Raw genomic sequence first — 25,082 nt, 5'->3', positions numbered from 1 at the left:
ATTTTGCTTAATCTGGAAAATTTTATGTAGTTGACAATAAATGTAGTACTTTTTGTTTTGGTAAAAGCAAACATGTGTATGTTTAATATGTTTGTTTGTCTGCCCAGATAATGGCATCCGCAGCCATTAAGAGAAATAGCAGCAGCCTCATTTGCATTTGGGACATTCAGAGTGGAGATTGTTTGAAAACCATTTCCTACCATAGAGGGGCAGTGCAGTGTCTCGCTTTCTCCAAAGACGATTGCTTCTTTCTCTCCGTAGGTTAGTGGGGGAAAAAGAAAAAAAAAATTCTTATGGCAGGAAACCAACTAAAAATCCTGGAGTTAATATTGTCTTCACTTGATCACACACTGCTAGGAGACTTCACCGACCCAATGGTGGCTCTGTGGAGCAGCAAGACACTCCAAATGCTCTCTGGCGTGACTGTCTCAGTGCCGATTCACGACGCAGCCTTCTGCCCCTCTGCGCCCGCCCAGCTTGCCTGTGTGGGAAGACAAAGTGTTTACTTTGGCCTTATTCAAAGCCACGGGCAAGATGTAGAGCTCAAGGTAAATGACTGCAGAAATACTGCCTTTAGTCCATCAAGACTGCTGTGATTTCTTGTCAGATATTTGTATTCAATTGCTTTGGGTTTAAAAGTACTGATCACACCTTCCCACCGCTTAGGTTATGACAGTGAGGGCACCAGCAGAGGTTGGCGACGTGGAAATGACGGCTGTTTGCTATCATAAGGACTCCTTACTATTTACCGCCACCAACCGAGGACATCTTTGCGTCTGGGACATCAAGACACAGATCTGCTTCATGACATGGGAGGCTGATGAGGGCGAGATTGGTACATATTTATGATAACCGTGTGGATTTTTAGAGCTTCTAAACATTTCCACAACCTAAACCATTATCATAACAGGTCATGTGTCTTGCATGTATTCTTGTCCCAAGTTTATAAATGGTATTTGATGAGTTTTTTTTCTGAAGGCATCCTGCTGTGTCGAGGGAACAGCCTGTTGACAGGCAGCAACACCCACTGGCTGCGACTGTGGGAGGTAGAAGCTGTGCTAGGTATGAAGCCTCAAGCGAAGGCATTCAGCAGTAAAGACAGGTGAGTAGTCTTTACTATCTGTTGCTAATGTATTCAAAGTGGACTAACACATGAAATATGTTGGTCAGGTGCCATGCCTTTCTCTTTAGTATTCAACGATGACAGCAAAGTAGAATTACATGTTTACAAATAGCTCACAGTGTTGTAAAAACATGTTACATAAAATGTATGCTTTTAATGGTAATATATATTTACTCAATTGACCATAAATTACACATTGTCAATCATTTTTTCAAAATGTTGCAAAGATTTTATAAAGTTGTCAGAATTTAGTTCAGTAATATTTTTGTTTAGAAAGCAGTTCCTTCTGAGGTGCGCGCCTGCGACATTGCGCACTGCTCAAACGTCCTTCTGTTCACAGCAAATCTATGCCGTGCACAAAATCAAATCCAATCTGAACTCTAAACAAAATGAGCACATAACTGTTTGTTCTGTAGGATTTTGCAATGCGAACTGTGGGTGACAGGTGACAACAAGCAGCCGCGACAGATGAAAGAATATTTGTCAACCTGGTACAAAATCTTTTGAGAAACAAGATGAGGACGAAATTCCATCGATCACTTTGAGCAAAACAAAAAACACTGTCTAGCAAAACTAGTCATTTTCTGCCGTACAAACCAGGCCAAAAGCAAACTCTTTGTTATCGGTCATATTAAATACTGCCGCTGGCTTGCTCGCAATTGCACCAATGCGCGCACTCATGGCACTTATACAATGATATGTTTACTACCTCACAAAAAGTAAGATAACTGCAACACCACACACAAACTGTAAATGCCAGGTCGACTCCCCAATCAGTTGTGTGCTTATTCTTCTGTCATTTATTTAGAAAGTTAATTTATGGATATTAATCATGAAATGCTGTTACTAATAAAAATGTATATTTTACAGACATAAAGTTATGTCCTGTACATGTTGGAATGGACAAATAAAGGATTTCTTTCTTTCTTTTATTCTTTCTTTCTTTCTTTCCTTTCAACTGATCAGTTGACTGTTAAGTTTGTCTTAAAAACGTCCTCTCATCCGAGTAGTTTTTTTCTTTTCATGCTCGTTCTTTCACCGTTTCGAATCTTATCGATACATTCATACACATTCATGCAACGACAGTGAAACCTGGAGAGGCGTGATTGGGAAGAATGGTCGCCCGGATCTAAACCCGAGTGGTGTTTTGTTATTGGACTTTTGTGCTCGTCACAGTTTGTCGATAACAAACACCATGTTCAAACATAAGGGTGTCCATATGTGCACTTGGCACCAGGACACCCTAGGCCGCAGTTCCATGATCGACTTTGTAGTTGTGTCATCGGATTTGCGGCCTTATGTTTTGGACACTCGGGTGAAGAGAGGGGCGGAGCTTTCTACCGATCACCACCTGGTGGTGAGTTGGCTGCGATGGTGGGGGAGGATGCCGGACCGACCTGGCAGGCCCAAACGCATTGTGAGGGTCTGCTGGGAACGTCTGGTAGAGTCTCCTGTCAGAGAGAGTTTCAATTCACACCTCCGGGAGAACTTTGAACATGTCACGAGGGAGGTGCGGGACATTGAGTCCGAGTGGACCATGTTCCGAACCTCTATTGTCGAGGCGGCTGATTGGAGCTGTGGCCGCAAGGTTGTTGGTGCCTGTCGTGGCGGTAATCCCAGAACCCGTTGGTGGACACCAGCAGTGAGGGATGCCGTCAAGCTGAAGAAGGAGTCCTATCGGGTTCTTTTGGCTCATAGGACTCCGGAGGCAGTGGACGGGTACCGACGGGCCAAGCGGTGTGCAGCTTTAGCGGTCGCGGAGGCAAAAACTCGGACATGGGAAGAGTTCGGGGAAGCCATGGAAAACGACTTCCGGACGGCTTCGAAGCGATTCTGGACCACCATACGGCGCCTCAGGAAGGGGAAGCAGTGCACTATCAACACCGTGTATGGTGCGGATGGTGTTCTGCTGACTTCGACTGCGGATGTTGTGGATCGGTGGAGGGAATACTTCGAAGACCTCCTCAATCCCACCAACACGTCTTTCTTTGAGGAAGCGGTGCCTGGGGAATCTGTAGTGGACTCTCCTATTTCTGAGGCTGAGGTCGCTGAGGTAGTTAAAAAGCTCCTTGGCGGCAAGGCCCCGGGGGTGGATGAGATCCGCCCGGAGTTCCTTAAGGCTCTGGATGCTGTGGGGCTGTCTTGGTTGACAAGACTCTGCAGCATCGCGTGGACATCGGGGGCGGTACCTCTGGATTGGCAGACCGGGGTGGTGGTCCCTCTCTTTAAGAAGGGGGACCGGAGGGTGTGTTCCAACTATCGTGGGATCACACTCCTCAGCCTTCCCGGTAAGGTTTATTCAGGTGTACTGGAGAGGAGGCTTCGCCGGATAGTCGAACCTCGGATTCAGGAGGAACAGTGTGGTTTTCGTCCTGGTCGTGGAACTGTGGACCAGCTCTATACTCTCGGCAGGGTTCTTGAGGGTGCATGGGAGTTTGCCCAACCAGTCTACATGTGCTTTGTGGACTTGGAGAAGGCATTCGACCGTGTCCCTCGGGAAGTCCTGTGGGGAGTGCTCAGAGAGTATGGGGTATCGGAATGTCTTATTGTGGCAGTCCGCTCTCTGTATGATCAGTGTCAGAGCTTGGTCCGCATTGCTGGCAGTAAGTCGGACACGTTTCCAGTGAAGGTTGGACTCCGCCAAGGCTGTCCTTTGTCACCGATTCTGTTCATAACTTTTATGGACAGAATTTCTAGGCGCAGCCAAGGCGTTGAGGGGTTCCGGTTTGGTGGCCACGGGATTAGGTCTCTGCTTTTTGCAGATGATGTAGTCCTGATGGCTTCATCTGGCCGGGATCTTCAGCTCTCACTGGATCGGTTCGCAGCCGAGTGTGAAGCGACCGGAATGAGAATCAGCACCTCCAAGTCCGAGTCCATGGTTCTCGCCCGGAAAAGGGTGGAGTGCCATCTCCGGGTTGGGGAGGAGACCCTGCCCCAAGTGGAGGAGTTCAAGTACCTAGGAGTCTTGTTCACGAGTGGGGGAAGAGTGGATCGTGAGATCGACAGGCGGATCGGTGCGGCGTCTTCAGTAATGCGGACGTTGTATCGATCCGTTGTGGTGAAGAAGGAGCTGAGCCGGAAGGCAAAGCTCTCAATTTACCGGTCGATCTACGTTCCCATCCTCACCTATGGTCATGAGCTTTGGGTCCTGACCGAAAGGATAAGATCACGGGTACAAGCGGCCGAAATGAGTTTCCTCCGCCGGGTGGCGGGGCTCTCCCTTAGAGATAGGGTGAGAAGCTCTGCCATCCGGGAGGAACTCAACGTAAAGCCGCTGCTCCTCCACATCGAGAGGAGCCAGATGAGGTGGTTCGGGCATCTGGTCAGGATGCCACCCGAACGCCTCCCTAGGGATGTGTTTAGGGCACGTCCAGCTGGTAGGAGGCCACGGGGAAGACCCAGGACACGTTGGGAAGACTATGTCTCCCGGCTGGCCTGGGAACGCCTCGGGATCCCCCGGGAAGAGCTAGACGAAGTGGCTGGAGATAGGGAAGTCTGGGCTTCCCTGCTTAGGCTGCTGCCCCCGCGACCCGACCTCGGATAAGCGGAAGATGATGGATGGATGGATGGACATTCATACACTAAATGGAATCTTTCTGTTTCGTTCGAGTCATTATGTTTTTAAAATATATCGATTATGAATCGTATCTAATACATATTGACTCATCCATTACAAAAAGATGAACACGTTTAGTAATAATTGCAGAATAATGCCACCCATTACCACTTTAGGTATTAACAAAAGTAGAATTATTGTCACTCCCTATCAAAATTGGCAATGAAATGTATTATTCATTCAGAGAAGTTGCATTAAGTTGTTAAGTGAGTATGAATGCAAAAGTTGTTGGTGTGCATGCACAAAAAGAAGTCAGATGTTAATGGCCACCAGCTACAAAATGTTGAATAGTACCATAATTGCTAATTGTCTTTTGTCACCTGTAACCCTGCTGCAGTGGGAAATCAGTGGTGTTGAAGCAGGAGATAATGCTGGATGGGACCACGGTCAGTGCTGCCTTTGACAACACAATGGACATGGGCATCGTGGGTACCACCGCGGGCACTTTGTGGTACATCGACTGGTTGGACAACAGCAGTGTCCGTCTGGTCAGCGGCCACAAGAATAAGGTACCCTCAGATCGGAACATAACAGAAGTCTACCACAGTGCCTTGTCGTTATCTTGGAACAATACAACCACATGTGCTTTTTTTTCTTCTTGTGAGTGGCTCATGTCCTGTGATCTGGTTTTATATTAGTGTTTAGCTAGCAGTCATGAGAATGTGGTGAATACTCCGGCTTCTTCCTGCATCCCAAAAACATGATGTCAGCTTAATTGGGCACTTTTAATTTTCCATAAGTTTTAATGAGAATATTTATATATGTGCTATAGGGGTGTAACGGCTTACAGTTTGTTACGTGCCTCAGTATTAAAGTCCCCATTCAGTTTATTTTCGGTACAGCAAGGGTGCAAAATAAAATCAAAAATCCACTTAGCCAATAAATACAGTTCTTGAAGATGAAATAATCATCCGATATGATACATCATATACAACAGTATGTTGACCAGTGTGAGTAATTGTATTTTTAGTGCATGTATATTCCTTAACGGCTGAACTCAATGACCACAAATGTAATTTGAAAATGACTTAAGCACAGCATCATTTTATGTGACCCAATCCAAACAACTTTCCCCACTCATGGTGTAAATTACCTATAACCAACCAATAAAGTCAACACACGATTGCACATAAGACATCTTGCTCAGTGAACTTTATTGACATAAAAATAAATTTAAAATTAGACATATATTAATCAATTACACTGTATTGTGAGTGATATGCAAAACACTATATCCACACTTAGCCATGTTTGTCGCATTTTAGCTGCTTGATATTTCTGATTGGTAACAAAACATCAAAGAGAAGTCGTCAGAGAAGTAAACAATGTAGGAGTCGAACTTTCTCATACTCTTTATGTTCAATTTTGTATTGTTCATACTTCATATTGCATTGGCCTCAGGATCTGATGTTGGGGGCGTTGTTGAAAGCCGTATAAGTTATGTGTTGTTTAGTCTGTTTTACCTTTTTTTAATCAATACAAACTGTATTATTGATTGTTGTTGCGTCACAATCAATTCTCTGCTCTGTGACAAAAAAAGTGTGTGTGTGTGTGTGTGTGTGTGTGTGTGTGCGCGCGCGTGTGTCTGTGTGTGTGTGTGTGTGTGCGTGTGTGTGCGTGTGTGTGCGCGTGCGCGTGCGTGTGTGTGCGTGTGAGTGTGTGTGTGTGTGTGAGTGTGAAAGCAGCACCAGAGAGCCAATCAATGAGCTTGTCAAAAAGGACTATCTTCAGTCTGAGCGGTATTTTTCCACCTGTTTGACTTGTCTCCATTTAATAGCGTTACATAATTTTTTAACATTAAAAAGTGCAGGGCACAAAAACTGCCAAATTACGTTCATGGTTATAGTACTAGCTAGTATTTAATTACCAAGTCAACAGACTAAACAGTGTGGAGCAGGGGAAGTGCTAAGAACTGTTGAAAAAAATAGAACTACCAGACAGAAGGAAAATGCAGCTGTCGTGTGGAGCAGTACAAACCACGTCCCACTTATGAGGTTATATCTAAATCTGAATATACATATGTTACACCTAGGGCTGAGCGAGATTGGCTTTTATTAATATCGCAATATTTTTATGCCATATTGCGATATACGATATATATTACGATATTTTGCCTTGGCCTTGAATGAACACTTGATGCATATAATCACAGCAGTATGATGATTCTATGTGTCTACATTAAAACATTCTTCTTCATACTGCATTAATGTATGCTACTTTTAAACTTTCATGCAGAGAGGGAAATCACAACTAAGTTAATTGACCAAAACTGTATTTATTAAATACTCTTCATTCTCTCACGGGTGACTTTTTAAATGTAAGAACGAATTAATAGTGTTGCTACCTTTTTGTAGTAACACTTGGTGTTCTTGGGATGCAACTCAGTATTCTTCTTCCTCCAAACACGACGAGTTGAGTTTATACCAAAATGGATACATGGATGATAAATCAGAGGATTGGGAGAATGTCATGTGGTCAGATGAAACCAAAATAGAAATTTTTGGTATAAAGTCAACTCGTTGTGTTTGGAGGAAGAAGAATACTGAGTTGCATCCCAAGAACACCACACCTACTGTGAAGCATGGGGGTGGAAACATCATGCTTTGGGGCTGTTTTTCTGCTAAGGGGACAGGACGATTGATCCGTGTCAAGGAAAGAATGAATGGGGCCATGTATCGTGAGATTTTGAGCCAAAACCTCCTTCCATCAGTGAGAGCTTTGAATGGTTGATCAAATACGTATTTTCCACCCTAATTTACAAATAAATTATTTGAAATTCCTACAATGTGAATTTTTTGATTTTTTTTTTTTTTCACATTCTGTCTCTCACAGTTGAAGTGTACCTATGATGAAAATTACAGACCTTTGTCATCATTTTAAGTGGGAGAACTTGCACAATCGGTGGCTGACTAAATACTTTTTTACCCCACTGTATGTAAGAAGGCGGGCTCGTTTTACGTCTCTGTGAGAAGGAGAGACAAGAAGGAGTGAGAAACGCCACTAATGTAATGCCCACAGCTAAAAGCAACTGTGTGAGAACATATAATCGAATATTACTATATATTCATTTTTTTATATCGCACAGAGACAAACCCGCGATATATCGTTTGTATCGATATATCGTCCAGCCCTAGTTACCCACCTGCTGTGTCTTGTGGTCACAGAGCAACCAGTCCAGGGTGTACCTTGCCTCTTGCCCAAAGTCAGCTCAAGTTACCTCCAACCCTAATGAGTACAATTTTTTTAAGCAATTAAAAAAAAAAAGATTGATGGTTTAAATTGAAGAAGCTGATCGCCCACTTTTTGAGTAGAAATGCACTGAACACACCTAACACCCTGCTGATAACAGTGTGCTGTTAGGGTGCAGCTCAGTGGCAGACTTACTGTGGAGTTGCATTAGTCTCTCCATATTCAAAGTGACTGCAGAGTGAAATATTGTTTCCTACCTACCAATCACACTAGCGTATGAGTGTGCGTGGCCCTTTAAGATATGACAGCATGTTAGATGAGTGACATCAGTGAGTGGGTGGGCGAAAGAGGTGAGGGAGCAGTAACAGTGAGTGCTGCAGGTGCTAGTGCTTGGTGGATGGTTGCGTGCAAGACACCTATAAAGTCACAAAGTTGCAACAAACCGCCGACCTCGTCATTCACCCTCGAGTCCGGAGCTGTAAAGACCCACTGCCGGGTAAAGTGAAGGGTGTTACCCCCAAAGTACATCGGCCCAGGAGAAACGTCTCCCCTGCGCTCCTCGACTACGGTCTGGGAGCTGGAAGCAGGAAACTGCGAGAGGAGCGGGGTCACCCACATCTGCGGTCCTCTCCAAGGTTTCTCATTGTCATCCCACTGGGTTGACTTTTTCCATGCCCTGATGTGGGATCTGAACCGAGGATGTCGTTGGGGCTTGTGCAGCCCTTTGAGACACTTATGATTTAAGGCTGTATAAATAAACATTGATTGATTGGTTGATTGAAAGGTGTATCAACTCAATTAGTGCGTTAGTGTTTACCAATAAGTCTTTATTTTGACAGCCCCTCGCAGGTAAACTTGTCTGAGTGCAAACTGAGGCACTATTTGTCATTGATAAAACTTTCAGCGAATCAAAATTCATGACCAATAAAAACTCAATAAACGGGGATGGAAATTTGACCCAGCAAATGCATACAAAAGAAAACACCGGCGGAAAGCGATAATCTATATAATTAAAAAAAACAAGCAAACCGGGCGGTAGGTAAAAAGAAAAAAAAATCTGCGTCCGGGTGACACGCAGGCTTTAGGAATTGCCGCGTCCTTTCTGATTTCAATGCGTGAAAAAGACACACAAAGTGCAGTAACGCCATCACTGCTTGACAGTATAACAAAATAAATCACACTTATATTCTCTAATATTCACAGTTTTATAAAAAGTGTAGAGGTAGAAATATTCCAAAAAACCTCTTGTATACAATGTAAACAAGTAATGCCTCAAAACAAGTTTTATATTTATATATATATATATTTCAACAAAACGCAGCAGACAAGCTCTCACCCTGTACAGCTGTTTTGTAGTGTCGATATGGGCTTGTAGATCTTTATTCGCCACCAATGTATACAGTACACACATATATATATATATATATACAGTACACAGATATATATAGTACACGGATATATACCATTCCTGCTTTGCACACAGTGCATTCTGCTTCTCATGTGTCACGGCCAGGACCAAAACACGGATACCTTTTCCGCAAATCATCCGTGAAGTTGCATTTAGTTTTCGGCATCTCTCTCTCTTGTCCTGTCTGTCTCTCCACATCTTTCTCTTGTGTCCTGCCTGTCTCTCCACATCTCTCGCTTGTGTCCTGTATGTCTCTCCACCCCTCAATCATGTGATTAACCCCCAATTTTAATTGTTTTATTTCAGTTTTGAGATCAAGTTTAATCAAAGCTTGCTCAAGTGTTTTATTAACATCCAGGTGAATGATTTGGCCTTTCCCCCCAATGAGAGCCACTTTGCTACCTGTAGCGAAGACGGCAGTCTGAGGGTGTGGTCTTTTCCCGCTAATGAGCTGGTGGTCCAGTTCCAGGTGCTCGGTCAGGTGAGGACTTTTGAACCTACTTTTAGATAGACAGGAAACTTCAGGCACATTTGAGTATTTGTATTGAAAAACCACAACAATAGTAGAAAAGTGATGTGTGAATTACATAGTGCTTTTTCTCTAGCGACTCAAAACACTTTACATTGAGAAAGCTATTGTCCTCAGGTTTCTGGCCGGCCGCTCTATTTTCTGAGCCACACCACCCCAATTGTAATAGGCACAATCAAATGAGCTGCATCAAATATTATCTCTACAAAAAATATATGCTTAGTTGTGATTGACACAGTCAAAAGCGCTACAGGGGGAGAGCAGGAAAATCCAGAAACTTGGCTAACAACTTGATTAACAAATGTGATTCGTGCAAAAGTGCGTCTTTGATTGATTGAATTGATTGAAACTTTTATTAGTAGATTGCACAGTACAGTACATATTCTGTACAATTGACTGCAATATGGTAACACCCAAATAAGTTTTTCAACTTTTTTAAGTCGGGGTCCAGGTTAATCAATTCTTTATTATGCCTCGTTTGTATGTATTTTTGAGTTCATTTAATTTCCTTTACTTATGTCCTTTGTGTATCTTTGTCCATGTTAATAAATTCATGGTATACATTTAAGGGTCTAGCAAAAGACAGCTGTACTAAGCTAATTGGGACACAGAGTGTTTATGAGTAAAATGTGCTGCGTTCTTTACTAGTAACGATCGCTCCCCAAGTTGACCCTCCCAGGGTCTGTCGGGTATTTTCCTGCACTCTGGTCACACACAATACTAAAAGCAAAACTGTGCACACACTGTCCCATGTTATGAAAAGCCCTAAGCGTTTGCAATCTATGCCACAAATATCGGCACCTGTCTGAGGTTTTTTCTTGTCTCAGTCCTGCAACTGCGTGTGTTGGAGCCCTTTTCCTAGTGAGCAGCGCATATCCGTGGCCGCAGGATACGGCGATGGCACTTTGCGCATCTTTCGGCTTGCCATTGCCGAAATGGAGAGGAAGTTGCAGCCACATTGTGTTGCTGTCACCGCTATCCAATACTCTGCAAATGGTGAGGAGAGTACTTGATACTTTGTATGAAAGTTTTTATTGATTCATGTTCTAATCAAACAGGTGATGTGATCATATCCGGTGGGAAGAATGGTCTTATTGCTGTGAGCAGCTCCAAAGACGGCACAACTATTCGAATCTTGAAGGACCACAAAGGAGCAGCTGTCAGCGCCATCCAATGTGTAAATGAACAGGTCAGGTTTCAAAGAGACGTCTGTCTCCATAGAGATTTTCATAGTTTTTATTGTGGCAAGGACAAAACTCGGCACATCTTCACACCTGAAATCTGTGTCAATCAGTTAGTTTGTTTTTGAATTGCACTTGATGTGATGCCTATTCATTCTATAATGCACAAGTAATTCCGTCTTGTTCACATAAAAATCACAGGCTGGCATTTCCTCTGCTCAGCTCACATCAGCTAAATTGGAAAAGGTCACAGATCCTACGCGATGCTATTTAAACTCTAGAAAAAAACTTGCTCTGGAGTTCTTGTGACATTTCTCTTTTTTTTTTTAATCGCTGTTCATCTCAAAGTCTGTAACCCCTCTGTCCACCAGTGTAAGGACTTTGGAATGGTGGGAAATGAGCTGTGGTTGGCTGCCAGCGCTGACCGGCGCATCAGTGTCTGGGCGGCAGATTGGTTCACGCACAATTGCGCTTTACTGGACTGGCTCACACTTCCTGCTCCGCCGTATCGCCAGGTATACCACCTACACTTTCTGTCATAATACTTGACAAAGATCATAAAATGTCATTTGAAAATGTCGAGAGCTCTGTTGCTTTTCTGTTTGATTTGTAATGCTTAATAGGCACATATATCTTAACAAGCCTGGGCTGTTTTTATTGTTTTATGACCTATTTTTAGTTGTGTTCCTCTTTTCTGACTTATAATCGTTTTTGGATACTAGTGCTAAACAATACCAAATCGTTCATGCATGGCTTGCACTCAATTTTTAATGCCTCTGGTCACGGAGTTTGCAGTCTGGCTTTGTTGTGATGTTTCTGGAAGAAAAATAGTGGCGGTGACGACTTCAGATGTTTATTTAATAACATTGTACATTTTTAAAAGATAAAGTGTATTATTTTTGGAGAGAGTGGGGTGTTGTTTCATTTGCAATCTGGTAACGCCTCAACAATCCAACACCTTGCAGACAGAATAAAAAAAGTTGAATTCAATTTGAATTCTCCCTCCTCTTTCCCTCTTCTACTTGGCCCTCCCGCTTCGCTGTAGCACAGGCCCAGGCAATTATTTGGACTCGGGGGCCAAATTTAGAGAAAAAAATGTGTCTGGGGGCCAGTATATCTATTTTTAGGAAGACTAATACAAAACCCCACAATAAAGTGTAATTGAATGCTAAAAACGTTATGACAGACCACCTTAAAAATGTAATGGAATTTTAACGTTTTCTATTAACGATAAAACCCTGAATATTAAGAAACATATGAACGTCACCCCCCCTCTCAATTAACATATTTTATAATCAAGCCAAATGCAACGAAAATGCAACAAACACAGCAAAATATGAACGCAGAGGGTAAAACATAAACCCACCTACAATCTGATATATCACTAAGCTTTAGAATTTTCTTGTAAAAATCTCCTTCCGCGTCTGTCCCTGACACCCGCATTTTAGGCTGGCCGCTCTGGAAACACTCTGTGGAAACGCTCCCCACCCACACTGCTTGGTGCCTTGTCTGAGCTACTGTGACGTAGATTACCATAGTAACTCGTAGGGTTGTATGGTATACGGGTATTAGTATAGAACCGCGATACCAATGAATCATATTCGGTACCATACCGCCTCTGAAAAGTACTGGTCCGCCACACCGTAAGATTTTTGTTAAAATAAAGCCAATAATGCAATTTTTTCTGGTCCCCTTTATTTGGAAAAGTGCCGAAAAGTATCGAAATAATATTGGTATCAGGACAACACTAGTCACTAAAATATACAAAAGCGCAGATTTCAAGCATTGAAATACTTTGTATAGTTCAAGACTTACGGTCATTAGAAAACATCACTGCACATCATAATGGTAGCTACAGTTTCCATCTTAACGATCTGAAAATATTATTTGGGAATGTCCGGCGGGCCAGGTTGAAAAGCTTAACGGGCCGCATGTCTGTCTTTGCCCCAGTCTGCTCTAGCATCTAATACAGTGGTTCTCAAACTTTTTTCAGTGATGTACCCTCTGTGAACATTTTTTTAATTCAAGTACCCCCTAATCAGAGCAAAGCATTTTTGGTTGAAAAAAAGAGATAAAGAAGTAAAATACAGCACTATGTCATCAGTTTCTGATTTATTAAATTGTATAACAGTGCAAAATATTGCTCATTTGTAGTGGTCTTTATTGAACTATTTGGAAAAAAAGATATAAAAATAACTAAAAACTTGTTGAAAAATAAACAAGTGATTCAATTATAAATAAAGGTTTCTACACATAGAAGTAATCATCAACTTAAAGTGCCCTCTTTGGGGATTGTAATAGAGATCCATCTGGATTCATGAACTTAATTCTAAACATTTCTTCACAAAAAAATACATTTTTAACATCAATATTTATGGAACATGTCCACAAAAAAATCTAGCTGTCAACACTGAATATTGCATTGTTGCATTTCTTTTCACAGTTTATGAACTTATGTTCATATTTTGTTGAAGTATTATTCAATAAATATATTTATAAAGGATTTTTAATTGTTTCCTTTTTTTAAATATTTTTTAAAAATCTCACGTAACCCTTGGCCTCCCTTCAAGTACCCCCAGGGGTACGCGTACCCCCATTTGAGAACCACTGATCTAATGAACTAAACTAAACAATGGCAAAGTTTTGCAAATAAGCCCCTATGCATACGGACGGCAGTCGAGTGTCACTACATCATCAACCTTCGCCGTTTGCCAGCAGGGATGTAATGCAGATGGGACAAATGTTTTTTTCCTTAAAAATGCTTGTGCTCTTTTTTTTTTTTCGCCTGTCTTTATTAAGAAGACCGATTAAAAGACAACCTTTTTAGCGAAATATGCCAGTGCTGGCTCATCAGCTTCCGGTATGTAAAGTGCTTTTTATTGTGTGTTTGTGTTTAAAGCCAATATTTATGTGCAGTGGCAACGGTTTGAAGTCTGACTAAACCACCAGTCATCATTATGAAAATCATTAATTATGCTTATTACTTACATTTGTTCGCTTCTCTTGGTTTCTGGTCTGCCATCTTTCTTCTCGCATTCGATAGTGTAGGAAGGTCTGCGATCTCACTTCATGTCGAGGGAGGTACATAGCCCTTCCCCCATACCTGACGGATAATTGGAACGCCTCTTGATTGACGTGAATGCTCAAAACCAAAAAGGGAGGCAAAAACTAGGGCGGAGGAGGGGTATTCGAATTGAGCCTAAAAGTGACTGTAAAGCAAAATTTACACAAACGTACTTTCAATACATATTATGGAGATAAATAGTGATAGGTTATAAATAGTGTAAAGTGCTAATCACCATAACTTGGTTATTTTGTTAATTTGCAGGCTTACACAAAAACTCACACAGCTTTGTATGGTTGACTGAGGTGTCAAATTAGAACCACTTAAACTTTGGCGCAAGTCCAGGTAAAAATGTGGATTGTCATCTAAACAGCCAAATTTCCCTGCTAATTAAGCTGCATAATGTACAAACCCTGTTTCCATATGAGTTGGGAATACAATGATTTGCAAATCCTTTTCAACCCATATTCCATTGAATGCACTACAAATCAAGATATTTGATGTTCAAACTCATAAACTTAATTTTTTTTTGCAAATAACAATTAACTTAGAATTTCATGGTTGCAACACGTGCCAAAGTAGTTGGGAAAGGGCATGTTCACCACTATGTTAAATCACCTTTTCTTTTGACAACACTCAATAAACGTTTGGGAACTGAGGAAACTAATTGTTGAGGCTTTGAAAGTGGAATTCTTTCCCATTTTTGTTTTATGTAGAGCTTCAGTCGTTCAACAGTCCCGGGTCTCTGGTGTCGTATTTTACGCTTCATAATGCGCCACACATTTTCGATGGGAGACAGGTCTGGACCACAGGCAGGCCAGGAACGTACCCACACTCTTTTTTTACGAAGCCACGCTGTTGTAACACTTGTCTTGCTGAAATAAGCAGGGGCATCCATGATAATGTTGCTTGGATGACAACATATTTTGTTCCAAAACCTGTATGGATATTTCAAAATTAATGGTGCCTTCACAGTTGTGTAAGTTACCCATGCCTTGGGCACTAAGGCACCCCACAGATGCTGGCTTTTGAACTTTGCACCTATAACAATCCGAGTGGTTATTTTCCTCTTTGTTCTGGAGGACACCAGATCCTCTGTTTCCAAATATAATTTGAAATGTGGACTCGTCAGACCACAGAACACCTTTCCTCTTTGCATCAGTCCATTTTAGGTGAGCTCGGGCCTAGCCAAGCTGGCGGCGTTTCAGGATCCATCCATCCATTTTCTACCGCTTGTTCCCTTTTGGGGTCGCGGGGGGCGCTGGCGCCTATCTCAGCTACAATCGGGCCGAAGGTGGGGTACACCCTGGACAAGTCGCCACCTAGTCGTACGGCCAACACAGATAGACAGACAACATTCACACTCACATTCACACACTAAGGCCAATTTAGTGTTGCCAATCAACTTATACCCAGGTGCATGTCTTTGGAAGTGGGAGGAAGCCGGAGTACCCGGAGGGAACCCACGCATTCACGGGGAGAACTTGCAAACTCCACACAGAAAGATCCCGAGCCTGGATTTGAACCCAGGACTGCAGGACCTTCGTATTGTGAGGCAGACGCACTAACCCCTCTTCCACCGTGAAGCCCGCGTTTCAGGATATTGTTGATAAATGGGTTTGGCTTTGCATAGTAGAGTTTAAACTTGCACTTACAGATGTAGCGACCAACACGAGTTACTGACAGTGGTTTTATGAAGTGTTCCTGAGCCCATGTGGTGATATCCTTTACACACTAATGTCGGTTTTTGATGCAGTGCTGCCTGAGGGATCAAAAGTCTGTAATATCATCGGTTACGTGCAGTGATTTCTCCAGATTCTCTGAACCTTTTGATGATTTTACAGACCGTAGATGGTAAAATCCCTAAATTCCCTGCAATAGCTCGTTGAGAAATGTTGTTGTAAAACTGTTCAACAATTTGCTTACAAAGTGGTGACCTTCACTCCATCCTTGTTTGGGAATTACTTAGAATTTCATGGAAGCTGCTTTTATACCGAATCATGGCACCCAACTGTTCCCACTTAGCCTGCACACCTGTGGGATGTTCCATATAAGAGTTTGATGAGCATTCCTCAACTTTATCAGTATTTATTGCCACCTTTCCCAACTTATTTGTCACGTGTTGCTGGCATCAAATTCTAAAGTTTAGGATTATTTGCAAAAAAAAAAATCTTTATCAGTTTGAACATCAAATATGTTGTCTTTGTAGCATATTCAACTGAATATGGGTTGAAAAGGATTTGCAAATCATTGTATTCCGTTTATATTTACATATAACACAATTTCCCAACTCATATGAAAAACAGGGTTTGTATGTATTTTTTTAATGTGTCCATTATTTTTCCAGGTTTTGTCCCATTGAGATCAAATAGCTATTTTACAATAGAGACTTGGCTAAGAAGGAAAACATTTCTTTGAATAGACGTCTGAGCAAGGCAAAAATATGCCTATTTTTGAGAGAGAAGACATATTTTTCTTCCGTGGCACATTCTATGCTTGACCAATCTGCTTATCTTAAGTAGTACGTACAAAAATTATGGATTAGGTTGGATAATGTTTTTTTCCAGGTATGTACAGTATAAGTGATGGAGGAAAAGCTCTGACTGGCATGGCAACATGTTGTTTGGCACCACCTGCTGGTTTCCACGATTAAATCTGTAGCTGCTGTATATATATGGAAATTATATTGCCTGACATTTTGTATCTGCATCCCTATTCATGAATTCTTATCAATCCTGCATGACGTAATGTGATCACATTTTTTTTATTTTACCGGTGACAAATGTGTAAACGTTTGCTTTTTAGGATGACAGTCCACCCCCCAGCCTCGCTTCGTTCTGTCCAACAGACCCCAGTTTGGTGGTCTACACTTCTTACGGAATAGAGAAAGATATTTCCTTCTACAGCCTCTCCAAGAAAAGGGTACCCCTCTTGTGTTTCCCTTTTAGGTGCACACTGTTCTGCTGATGGAGTGTCCAATAAGCGTGTGTAATTCCAGATCATCAAAAAGATCGCCATCCCCCACTGGGCCACGTGTTTCAGCCTCTCCTCAAAGAGTCAACTCATAGCTTTGGGGTCAAAAGGTAAAGAAAGAAAGAGTTCTGTCCTGAATGTACCGACTGTCTTGGCTAAAGATCGACCGATTATTGGCCGATTACTGGCGCCAGTATTTTTTTTAATGTATACGTATTTAACTACAACAAAATTACATCAGCATATAAAATAAAAACAAATATGATACCAGTATTTTCTATTTAAAAAAACATAATTAGTGAACTAAATAGTAACAACTACTGCTTTTGCGCCGCATGAGAAAAGTTTCCTTTTTTTATTATTTATAATTTAAAAATACAAATTACTCTCATTGTCAATAATTCTTCCCAAATATGTTTTGATATCTGTCAGGGCATTTATTTAAGGTACTGTGAGAATTCTTCCTCAGTCTGCTCAGCTGCCTTCACCATAGCGCTCATTCGGCCACACCTTCCCCACCTCCTCTCTCTTCTTCCTGTAGTATCAGTTGCTTGCACTAAGTCTATTCCACTTACTTGTCGAAACTTCCAAATTTTTGCCGGGAATTCCAGTTATTGTCCTTCTTTCCTGTCTTTCCAGTCCCTTTTTGTTGGTTTTTGCTACTGCCGCGATAGTCGCATGACAAGCCTTTGTTCACAACACTGAGGATGGGCTCGTTACAGGAGCACCGCAAGTTTTGTGATTCAATCAAATCACAACACGACACAGATGGATGGACATGCAGACGTCAGGAAATATAGATGCATACAAACTTTGTGGAAATATCTTGATACATATGAGCCGGGCCGTTTGCTCAGGATTCTGAGCCCCCTGAAAGAATATTGATGTGGGCCCTTCTACACCATTCGTTGCCAACTTCAATTTAGTTGTTTTTCAGTGTTCTTGACGGCGCCTGGTTTAATACACCCAAGGGTGCGACCCAAAGGGAATAAGCAGTAAAAAATGGATGGATGGATGGTTTCCTTTTTTACGATTGAATTATCAAGTCAGAGTATTATTATGTAAAATGTATTATTAGTTGTCTTATTCTCATTTCATTGATATACGACCTGTTATTACACCTCAGATTGCAAATACATTTTCAATTAACCATTGAGCAAATAGGTAGTGGGTATTTTATTGTATTTAACAATTAAGCACTAATAACAAAGTGTCCTGGCTCAAGATAGTCCACAGGTAAATATGCAGCATTTAACTTAAATGCGCAAGTAAAGAGTACATTGAATATGTTGTTGTGAAACAGATATACAAAAAAAAAAAAAACTTCATCTTATCTCATTTAAAGTTTAAATTGGCTTGTTTGTTCGCTGGAAGTCTCATCAGAAAGCCAAACACTGGGCCTTTTTGTTAGCAAATTTGCTGATGAGGTCTTTGGGGTCCAATCGTCAGCTTAGTTGACTTTCAATTGTAAGTCTAGCAAGGCTGTTTACCCTCTTGTTGTTGTGGATCAGAAATAGTTCTTAACTAGTTTCAGTTTTCCCTTTCTCCACCTGCAATAGTCACAGGTAATGTTACATGAAAGTCAGTGCAAAGCTATCCCAAATTATGTATAGTATGTTTTACTTTGTTGTAATTAGCTATTAGGCTGTCTTTTACAAACCCCGTTTCCATATGAGTTGGGAAATTGTGTTACATGTAAATATAAACGAAATACAATGATTTGCAAGTCCTTTTCAACCCATATTCAGTTGAATGCACTACAAAGACAAGATATTTGATGTTCAAACTTATAAACTTTATTTTTTTTTGCAAATAATAGTTGACTTAGAATTTCATGGCTTCAACACGTGCCAAAGTAGTTGGGAAAGGGCATGTTCACCACTGTGTTACATCACCTTTTCTTTTAACTACACTCAATAAACGTTTGGGAACTGAGGAAACTAATTGTTAAAGGTTTGAAAGTGGAATTCTTTCCAATTCTTGTTTTATGTAGAGCTTCAGTTGTTCAACAGTCCGGGGTCTCCGCTGTCATACTTGACGCTTCATAATGCACCACACATCTTCCATGGGAGACAGGTCTGGACTGCAGGCGGGCCAGGGAAGTACCCGCACTCTTTTACTATGAAACCACGCTGTTGTAACACGTGGCTTTACATTGTCTTGCTGAAATAAGCAGGGGCGTCCATGATAACGTTGCTTGGATGACAAAATATGTTGCTCCAAAACCTGTATGGGCCTTCCAGCAGTAATGGTGCCTTCACAGATGTGTAAGTTACCCATGCCTTGGGCACTAATACACCCCCATACCATCACAGATGCTGGCTTTTGAGCTTTGCGCCTATAACAATCCGAATGGTTATTTTCTTCTTTGTTCTGGAGGATACCACTTCCTCTGTTTCCAAAAATAATTTGAAATGTGGACTCGTCATACCACAGAACACCTTTCCACTTTGCATCAGTCCATCTTAGGTGAGCTCGGGCCCAGCCAAGCCGGTGGCGTTTCAGGGTGTTGTTGATAAATGGGTTTGGCTTTGCATAGTAGAGTTTTAACTTGCTCTTACAGATGTAGCTACCAACTGTAGTTACTGACAGTGGTTTTATGAAAAGTTCTTGACCCCATGTGGTGATATCCTTTACACACTGATGTCGTTTTTTTTATGCAGTACCGCCTGAGGGATCAAAAGTCCGTAATATCATCGCTTACATGCAGTGATTTCTCCAGATTCTCTGAACCTTTTGATGATTTTACAGACCGTAAATGTTTAAACCCATAAATTCCTTGCAATAGCTCGTTGAGAAATGTTGTTCTAAAACTGTTCGACAATTTGCTCACAAAGTGGTGACCCTCACCCATCCTTGTTTGTGAAATACTTAGTATTTCATGGAAGCTGCTTTTATACCCAATCATGGCACCCACTTGTTCCCAATTAGCCTGCACACCTGTGGGATCTTCCATATAAGTGTTTAATGAGCATTCCTCAAATGTATCAGTATTTATTGCCACCTTTCCCAGCTTCTTTGTCACATGTTGCTGGTATTCTAAAGTTAATGATTATTTGCACACAAAAAAAAATGTAATCAGTTTCAACATCAAATATGTTGTCTTTGTAGCATATTCAACTCAATATGGGTTGAAAATGATTTGCAAATCATTGTATTCCGTTTATATTTACATCTAACACAATTTCCCAACTCATATTGAAACGGGCTTTGTATTTTATATTGCTATGAAAACAAACAACAAATCTTTAAATATTTAATGTTTTTGTATGTAGGCTATTTAAATGTCCCACGAATAACATATTTTACAAGACCACATTGAACACATAATGATAACGTAACTGACTTTGTCATATGCTCGTAATTAGTCATTAGTAAACGCATTTCATGATTAACATCCATAAATTAAGATTCTTAATTAAAATGACAGAGGAATAAACACACATTTGATTTGAGAGTCATATTGTTGGTGTTGTCCTGACTTTTTTTGTAGCCATAAAAATAAATGATAAATGGGTTGCACTTGTATAGCACTTTTCTATCTTCAAGGTACTCAAAGCGCTTTGACACTACTTCCACATTTACCCATTCACACACTGATTGAGGGAGCTGCCATGCAAGGTGCTAACCAGCACCCATCAGGAGCAAGGGTGAAGTGTCTTGCTCAGGACACAACGGACGTGACTAGGTTGGTACTAGGGGGGATTGAACCAGGGACCCTCGGGTTGCGCAAGGCCGTCCCAAAAATGCCATAAAGGCATCACTGGCAGGGGCTAAGTGCCATAAGTGCAAGCGTCATACAACAGATGAGACATTACAAAGAGTTTGATTTTATGGCGTAAAATGACTAGTTTTGATCGATAAAAGTGTTTTGCTAATGTTTTTGGTGTGGTTACGGCCAAAAACAAATAATTTTGCTCGATAAAGTGATCGAGGAAATTCCTATCCTAAAGTGTCTCGACAGACGTTACGGTAATTCAACAGTGTTGCCGAACATTGTTTTAACTGTAAGGGCCGCCTGTTGTCACCTGTCACTCACAGTTTAATTGCAAAATCCTACCGAACAAATTGACTTTATTTTGTGTAGAGTTCAGTTTGGAGTTGATTGTTGCGGTCCGTATTCTCTGCTGTGCGTAGAGGACGCGTAAGCAGTGTGTGCACAAGCGCGCACCGGAACATTGCACACCTATTAAAAAAAAAAAAAGTATTTTTTATTTCCTGGGCTCCTGCTGTGTTGCTCCTACTCCTGACCTCCTTCACAACTATTTTCTGATGTCCGGACTTCTGCGTGTTGGAGGGCACCCTAATCTTGTTGGTGTTCACTCGCACATGCTTGAAGAACAATCCACGATGTGGACCAAACCATTTTTTAGGAAGGGGTCAACGGGGTTATTAAAAGTATTACATTAGAATATTTATGACTTGTGCCTTTGATTCATTCGAATAAATATATATTCGTTCAGGGTAAGCATAATAATTTTGTCATGGAGGCTATTGGTGGCTCCGTGTGGGCCCCCCATACAAAGACTTTGCGAAGGAGACTTATAATTCTCATACTTTCTTTAACACTCAGAAAGAAACAATGTCAGCCAACTAGAAAAATGTCTCAACTCTAAGCTACATCAAAGGGCCCATAATTGTTTTTAATTAAATTATCGCAATGTTTCAGGGTTTCTTAAGAGGAAGCTGTAGAGTTTTTTTATTTGCCATAAAATTGAGTAGATGACCTGGTAGAGAATTCCCATGTTTTTACCTATTTTCCCAGGAGATTTCCCATATTTTTAAATGCAAATGTTGATGCTTCTCTTAGACACATGTAATAATTTTTTTGTGCTAAATTAACCACAATAGCAGTACATAAAACATTTTAGGTTGTCGTCCAAATGTTTCCTAAAAAAAAAAGTAAAGTTGAAAAAAAACTAAAAACTTAAAGGCCTACTGAAACCCACTACTACCGACCACGCAGTCTGATAGTTTATATATCAATGATGAAATATTAACATTGCAACACATGCCAATACGGCCAGTTTAGATTACTAAATTGCAATTTTAAATTTCCCGCGAAGTATCCTGTTGAAAAGGTCGTGGAATGATGACCAGGGGCGGTTCTAGGCATGCTTATATGAGGGGGCAGTCAGAAATGTGAAGGGGGCATCATGTGTACACATCATGCTCCAGCACTTTTTTTCCTGTGCTTATAGTAACGATGCTTTCTTCATTGAAATGGGTCTTTAGCTATGTGTCCAACCCCAACCTGGAGTAGTGGATTGCACTTTGTCAGGATTGTACCTTCAGACCTGTCCAACTTGGGTGTCCCACCTGAAGTCTAAGCTCCTGCTGGTATAGCTCTTACGGTCACTGAGGCACACAAACCCCCTGACCACAATAAGGTGGCAATCCCTCAGGGGGGGAAACATTAACAGCGCTGCCATATTTCCGTCAGGGGAAACAGAAGCAGGCGTCATGCACCACAGAATACTCTGGCCATGGTCGTGTGCGGTACCAGGCAGGATTGAATGATCTTGATGTTGTACCAAATGCACGCTTTGGATAGCCACCCAGTATTGGCTGAGATGGTGCGTTGCCATTTAAGTCACTGGGTAGCTGAGCAGGCTGCTTTGGGGGAGCGCTTGTTGGGGGGATGGAGGGAGCTGGTGCAGGAGAAACAGTGCTTGCTGGTGCTAAAGGTGCAGTATTGCTAGCTGCTGTCCCTGTAGTAGTAACATTATTGCTACTACTACATGCAGGAGCAGGACTAGACTTTTTAAATGCTCTGAAAAATGGATGCATTACAGAGCATTAACTTTCTCTTTGTGAGCTGCTGGAAGCTGGAGCAGAAAATAAGTAAGCTTGAACAACAACAGAAAAAACCTACTGTGATTACATGAAGAAAAACAACAACAGTACAGGACTACAGCCTGGGGTGGGGCTTTACGTAGGGGTCTGTCAGACACAGGTCACTTGTCTTCAGTTTGTCACATGCAGTGGACGTGGGCCAGGGGCGTCGCCAGACAGATTTCACTGGGGCTCGTGCCCCACTGTTGATCTGCAGTGCCCCAGTAAAAAAATTCACCAATAAAAAACAACGCTTCAGAGTTTTAAGTCTATACAACATAGACAACAGCGCACATACTACTTAGTATGGTAATTGATTGCTACTGTATTCACTCCACGAAACAATGAGCACATGGCTAATTAATACGGTAATTTATTCACGTGTGGATCGAGACTTCGGTTGAGAGAGAGAGGGGGGGGGGGGAGAATCACTGCTTAGGTAGGTAATGTTAGCCAACAACAATTTGTTAATTACATTATTTTGAGAAAATTGTGGTAATAAGTCGGCTTTTACCGTAGTCATGAGCGGCGCTTGCGTCCTCCTGCAGCTGTGGACCCTCTTACCTCCTCCCACCGGAGACACTAGCGGTCACCATACCTGTGGCCACACCCCACCAACTTTCAGGTACCATGTAATCTCACTAAAACACTATTAACACAATAAGCAGATAAGAGATTTCTCAGAATTATCCTAATAAATGTGTCTAATAACATCTGAATTGCTCCCGCCGCCCTGCCCTTTTTTTTTTTTTTCCTTCTCCTCCCCCTAGTCCTTCACTCTCACTATCCTCATCCACAAATCTTTCATCCTCGCTCATATTAATGGGGAAATTGTCGCTTTCTCGGTCCGAATCGCTCTGGCTACTGGTGGCTATGATTGTAAACGATGTGAGGAGCTTCACAACCGGTGACGTCACGCGCACATCGTCTGCTACTTCCGGTAAAAGCAAAGCTTTTTTTATTAGCGACCAAAAGTTGGGAACTTTATCGTGGATGTTCTCTACTAAATCCTTTCAGCAAAAATATGGCAATATCGCGAAATGATCAAGTATGACACATAGAATGGACCTGCTATCCCTGTTTAAATAAGAAAACCTAATTTCAATAGGCCTTTAAGACCCTTGACCAGCTGTTTACTGACGTAAACTATTCATGTTATATAACTTTTAGAGTATAGAATATCGGCTCCAAATACAGGTTATTGGCCTTTTTGACTACTAATAATCGGTATCGGCCCTGAAAAAAAAAAATATCGGTCGATCTCTAGTCTTAGCGAGTGTGCGCTCTCACCTCTTAATGTTTTCTCAGAGCGAGTGTTGAAGCTGATCGAGTGGACCAGCGGCAAGTTCCAAGACTTTTTACAGCACAGCGACGCTCTGCAGACGTCCCGCTTCTCCCCCTCAGGGAAGCTCCTCTTCTCTGTGGCCCATAATGAGATTCTCCTGTGGGAGGTTCAGGGCCTCTAAAAAAACGTTTTTGTTTTTTGTTTTTTAAACCTTCCATTTCTTCAGTTTTCTTTTGTGGAAGGAACAGCTTAAAATTGTTGTCACTGTGCTGATTTAGAGACCTTTTTAATGTATAGTTTTTCAATAGGTGTTCATGAACAATATTTATGGATTTTCTCACAAAGAATATGAAAAGCAAGATTAAAAGTGTTTTCTGTCTCTAATTAAGCAACTGATGCAACTGCCAAAAGAGGATTTATGTGGTGACATATTTGCGTTGACTTGCCTTTTTGAAAGTGCAGCCTGCTGCAAAATTATTCAAATGCTCTGGAATTTAAGATGTGTTTGATTTTTAAGACAAAATGAGAATAACTCTTTTATGCAATTCTTCTTTAAACACAGCTGCATGCGGTTTTACTTTATAACCTCTTGTAAGCAGCTGGAAAGCAGAGCTTTAACACTCTACTCCTAATTTTAAAAGAACAGGTTCCATATTGTACGGATAACCCAGAAATATCCGCCTATTTCCCAAGCAATGCATGCGTCAGTTTTACCCTTTAGTGCCGTTGTCTCACATCCAAAAAAAGGAAGCTTTTATAGGAATAGCCAAATGTCTTTCTGCTAATTTCATAAATAACTACATGTGTTTTCCTTCCACCAATGTAACTTAAATGTTATATGTAGAAAACTAGCCACAATAAATGTTTAGTAACATTTTA

General features: G+C 41.4%; 1 protein-coding gene across 2 annotated transcripts in view; it reads left to right on the top strand.

Annotated features, from left to right (window-relative positions):
* Nucleotides 1–25,082, top strand: part of wdr90 (WD repeat domain 90) — a 91,053-nt gene extending 65,971 nt beyond the window's left edge. For both annotated transcript variants that reach the window (XM_061909259.1, XM_061909258.1), the window contains exons 31-42: nt 108–261; nt 358–548; nt 667–835; nt 979–1,102; nt 5,077–5,248; nt 9,695–9,817; nt 10,693–10,861; nt 10,924–11,054; nt 11,418–11,561; nt 16,916–17,032; nt 17,109–17,193; nt 24,227–25,082. In XM_061909259.1, the coding sequence (XP_061765243.1) occupies nt 108–261; nt 358–548; nt 667–835; nt 979–1,102; nt 5,077–5,248; nt 9,695–9,817; nt 10,693–10,861; nt 10,924–11,054; nt 11,418–11,561; nt 16,916–17,032; nt 17,109–17,193; nt 24,227–24,384 (1,737 nt within the window). In that variant the 3' untranslated portion in view covers nt 24,385–25,082. The remainder of the gene's footprint in view (nt 1–107; nt 262–357; nt 549–666; nt 836–978; nt 1,103–5,076; nt 5,249–9,694; nt 9,818–10,692; nt 10,862–10,923; nt 11,055–11,417; nt 11,562–16,915; nt 17,033–17,108; nt 17,194–24,226) is intronic.

This window comes from Nerophis ophidion, linkage group LG08 (genome assembly GCF_033978795.1).
Source record: "Nerophis ophidion isolate RoL-2023_Sa linkage group LG08, RoL_Noph_v1.0, whole genome shotgun sequence".
NCBI classification, from domain to species: Eukaryota; Metazoa; Chordata; class Actinopteri; order Syngnathiformes; family Syngnathidae; genus Nerophis; species Nerophis ophidion.
The sequence above is the reverse complement of the archived record's forward strand: the minus strand, read 5'-3'. Positions and strand labels throughout refer to the sequence as shown.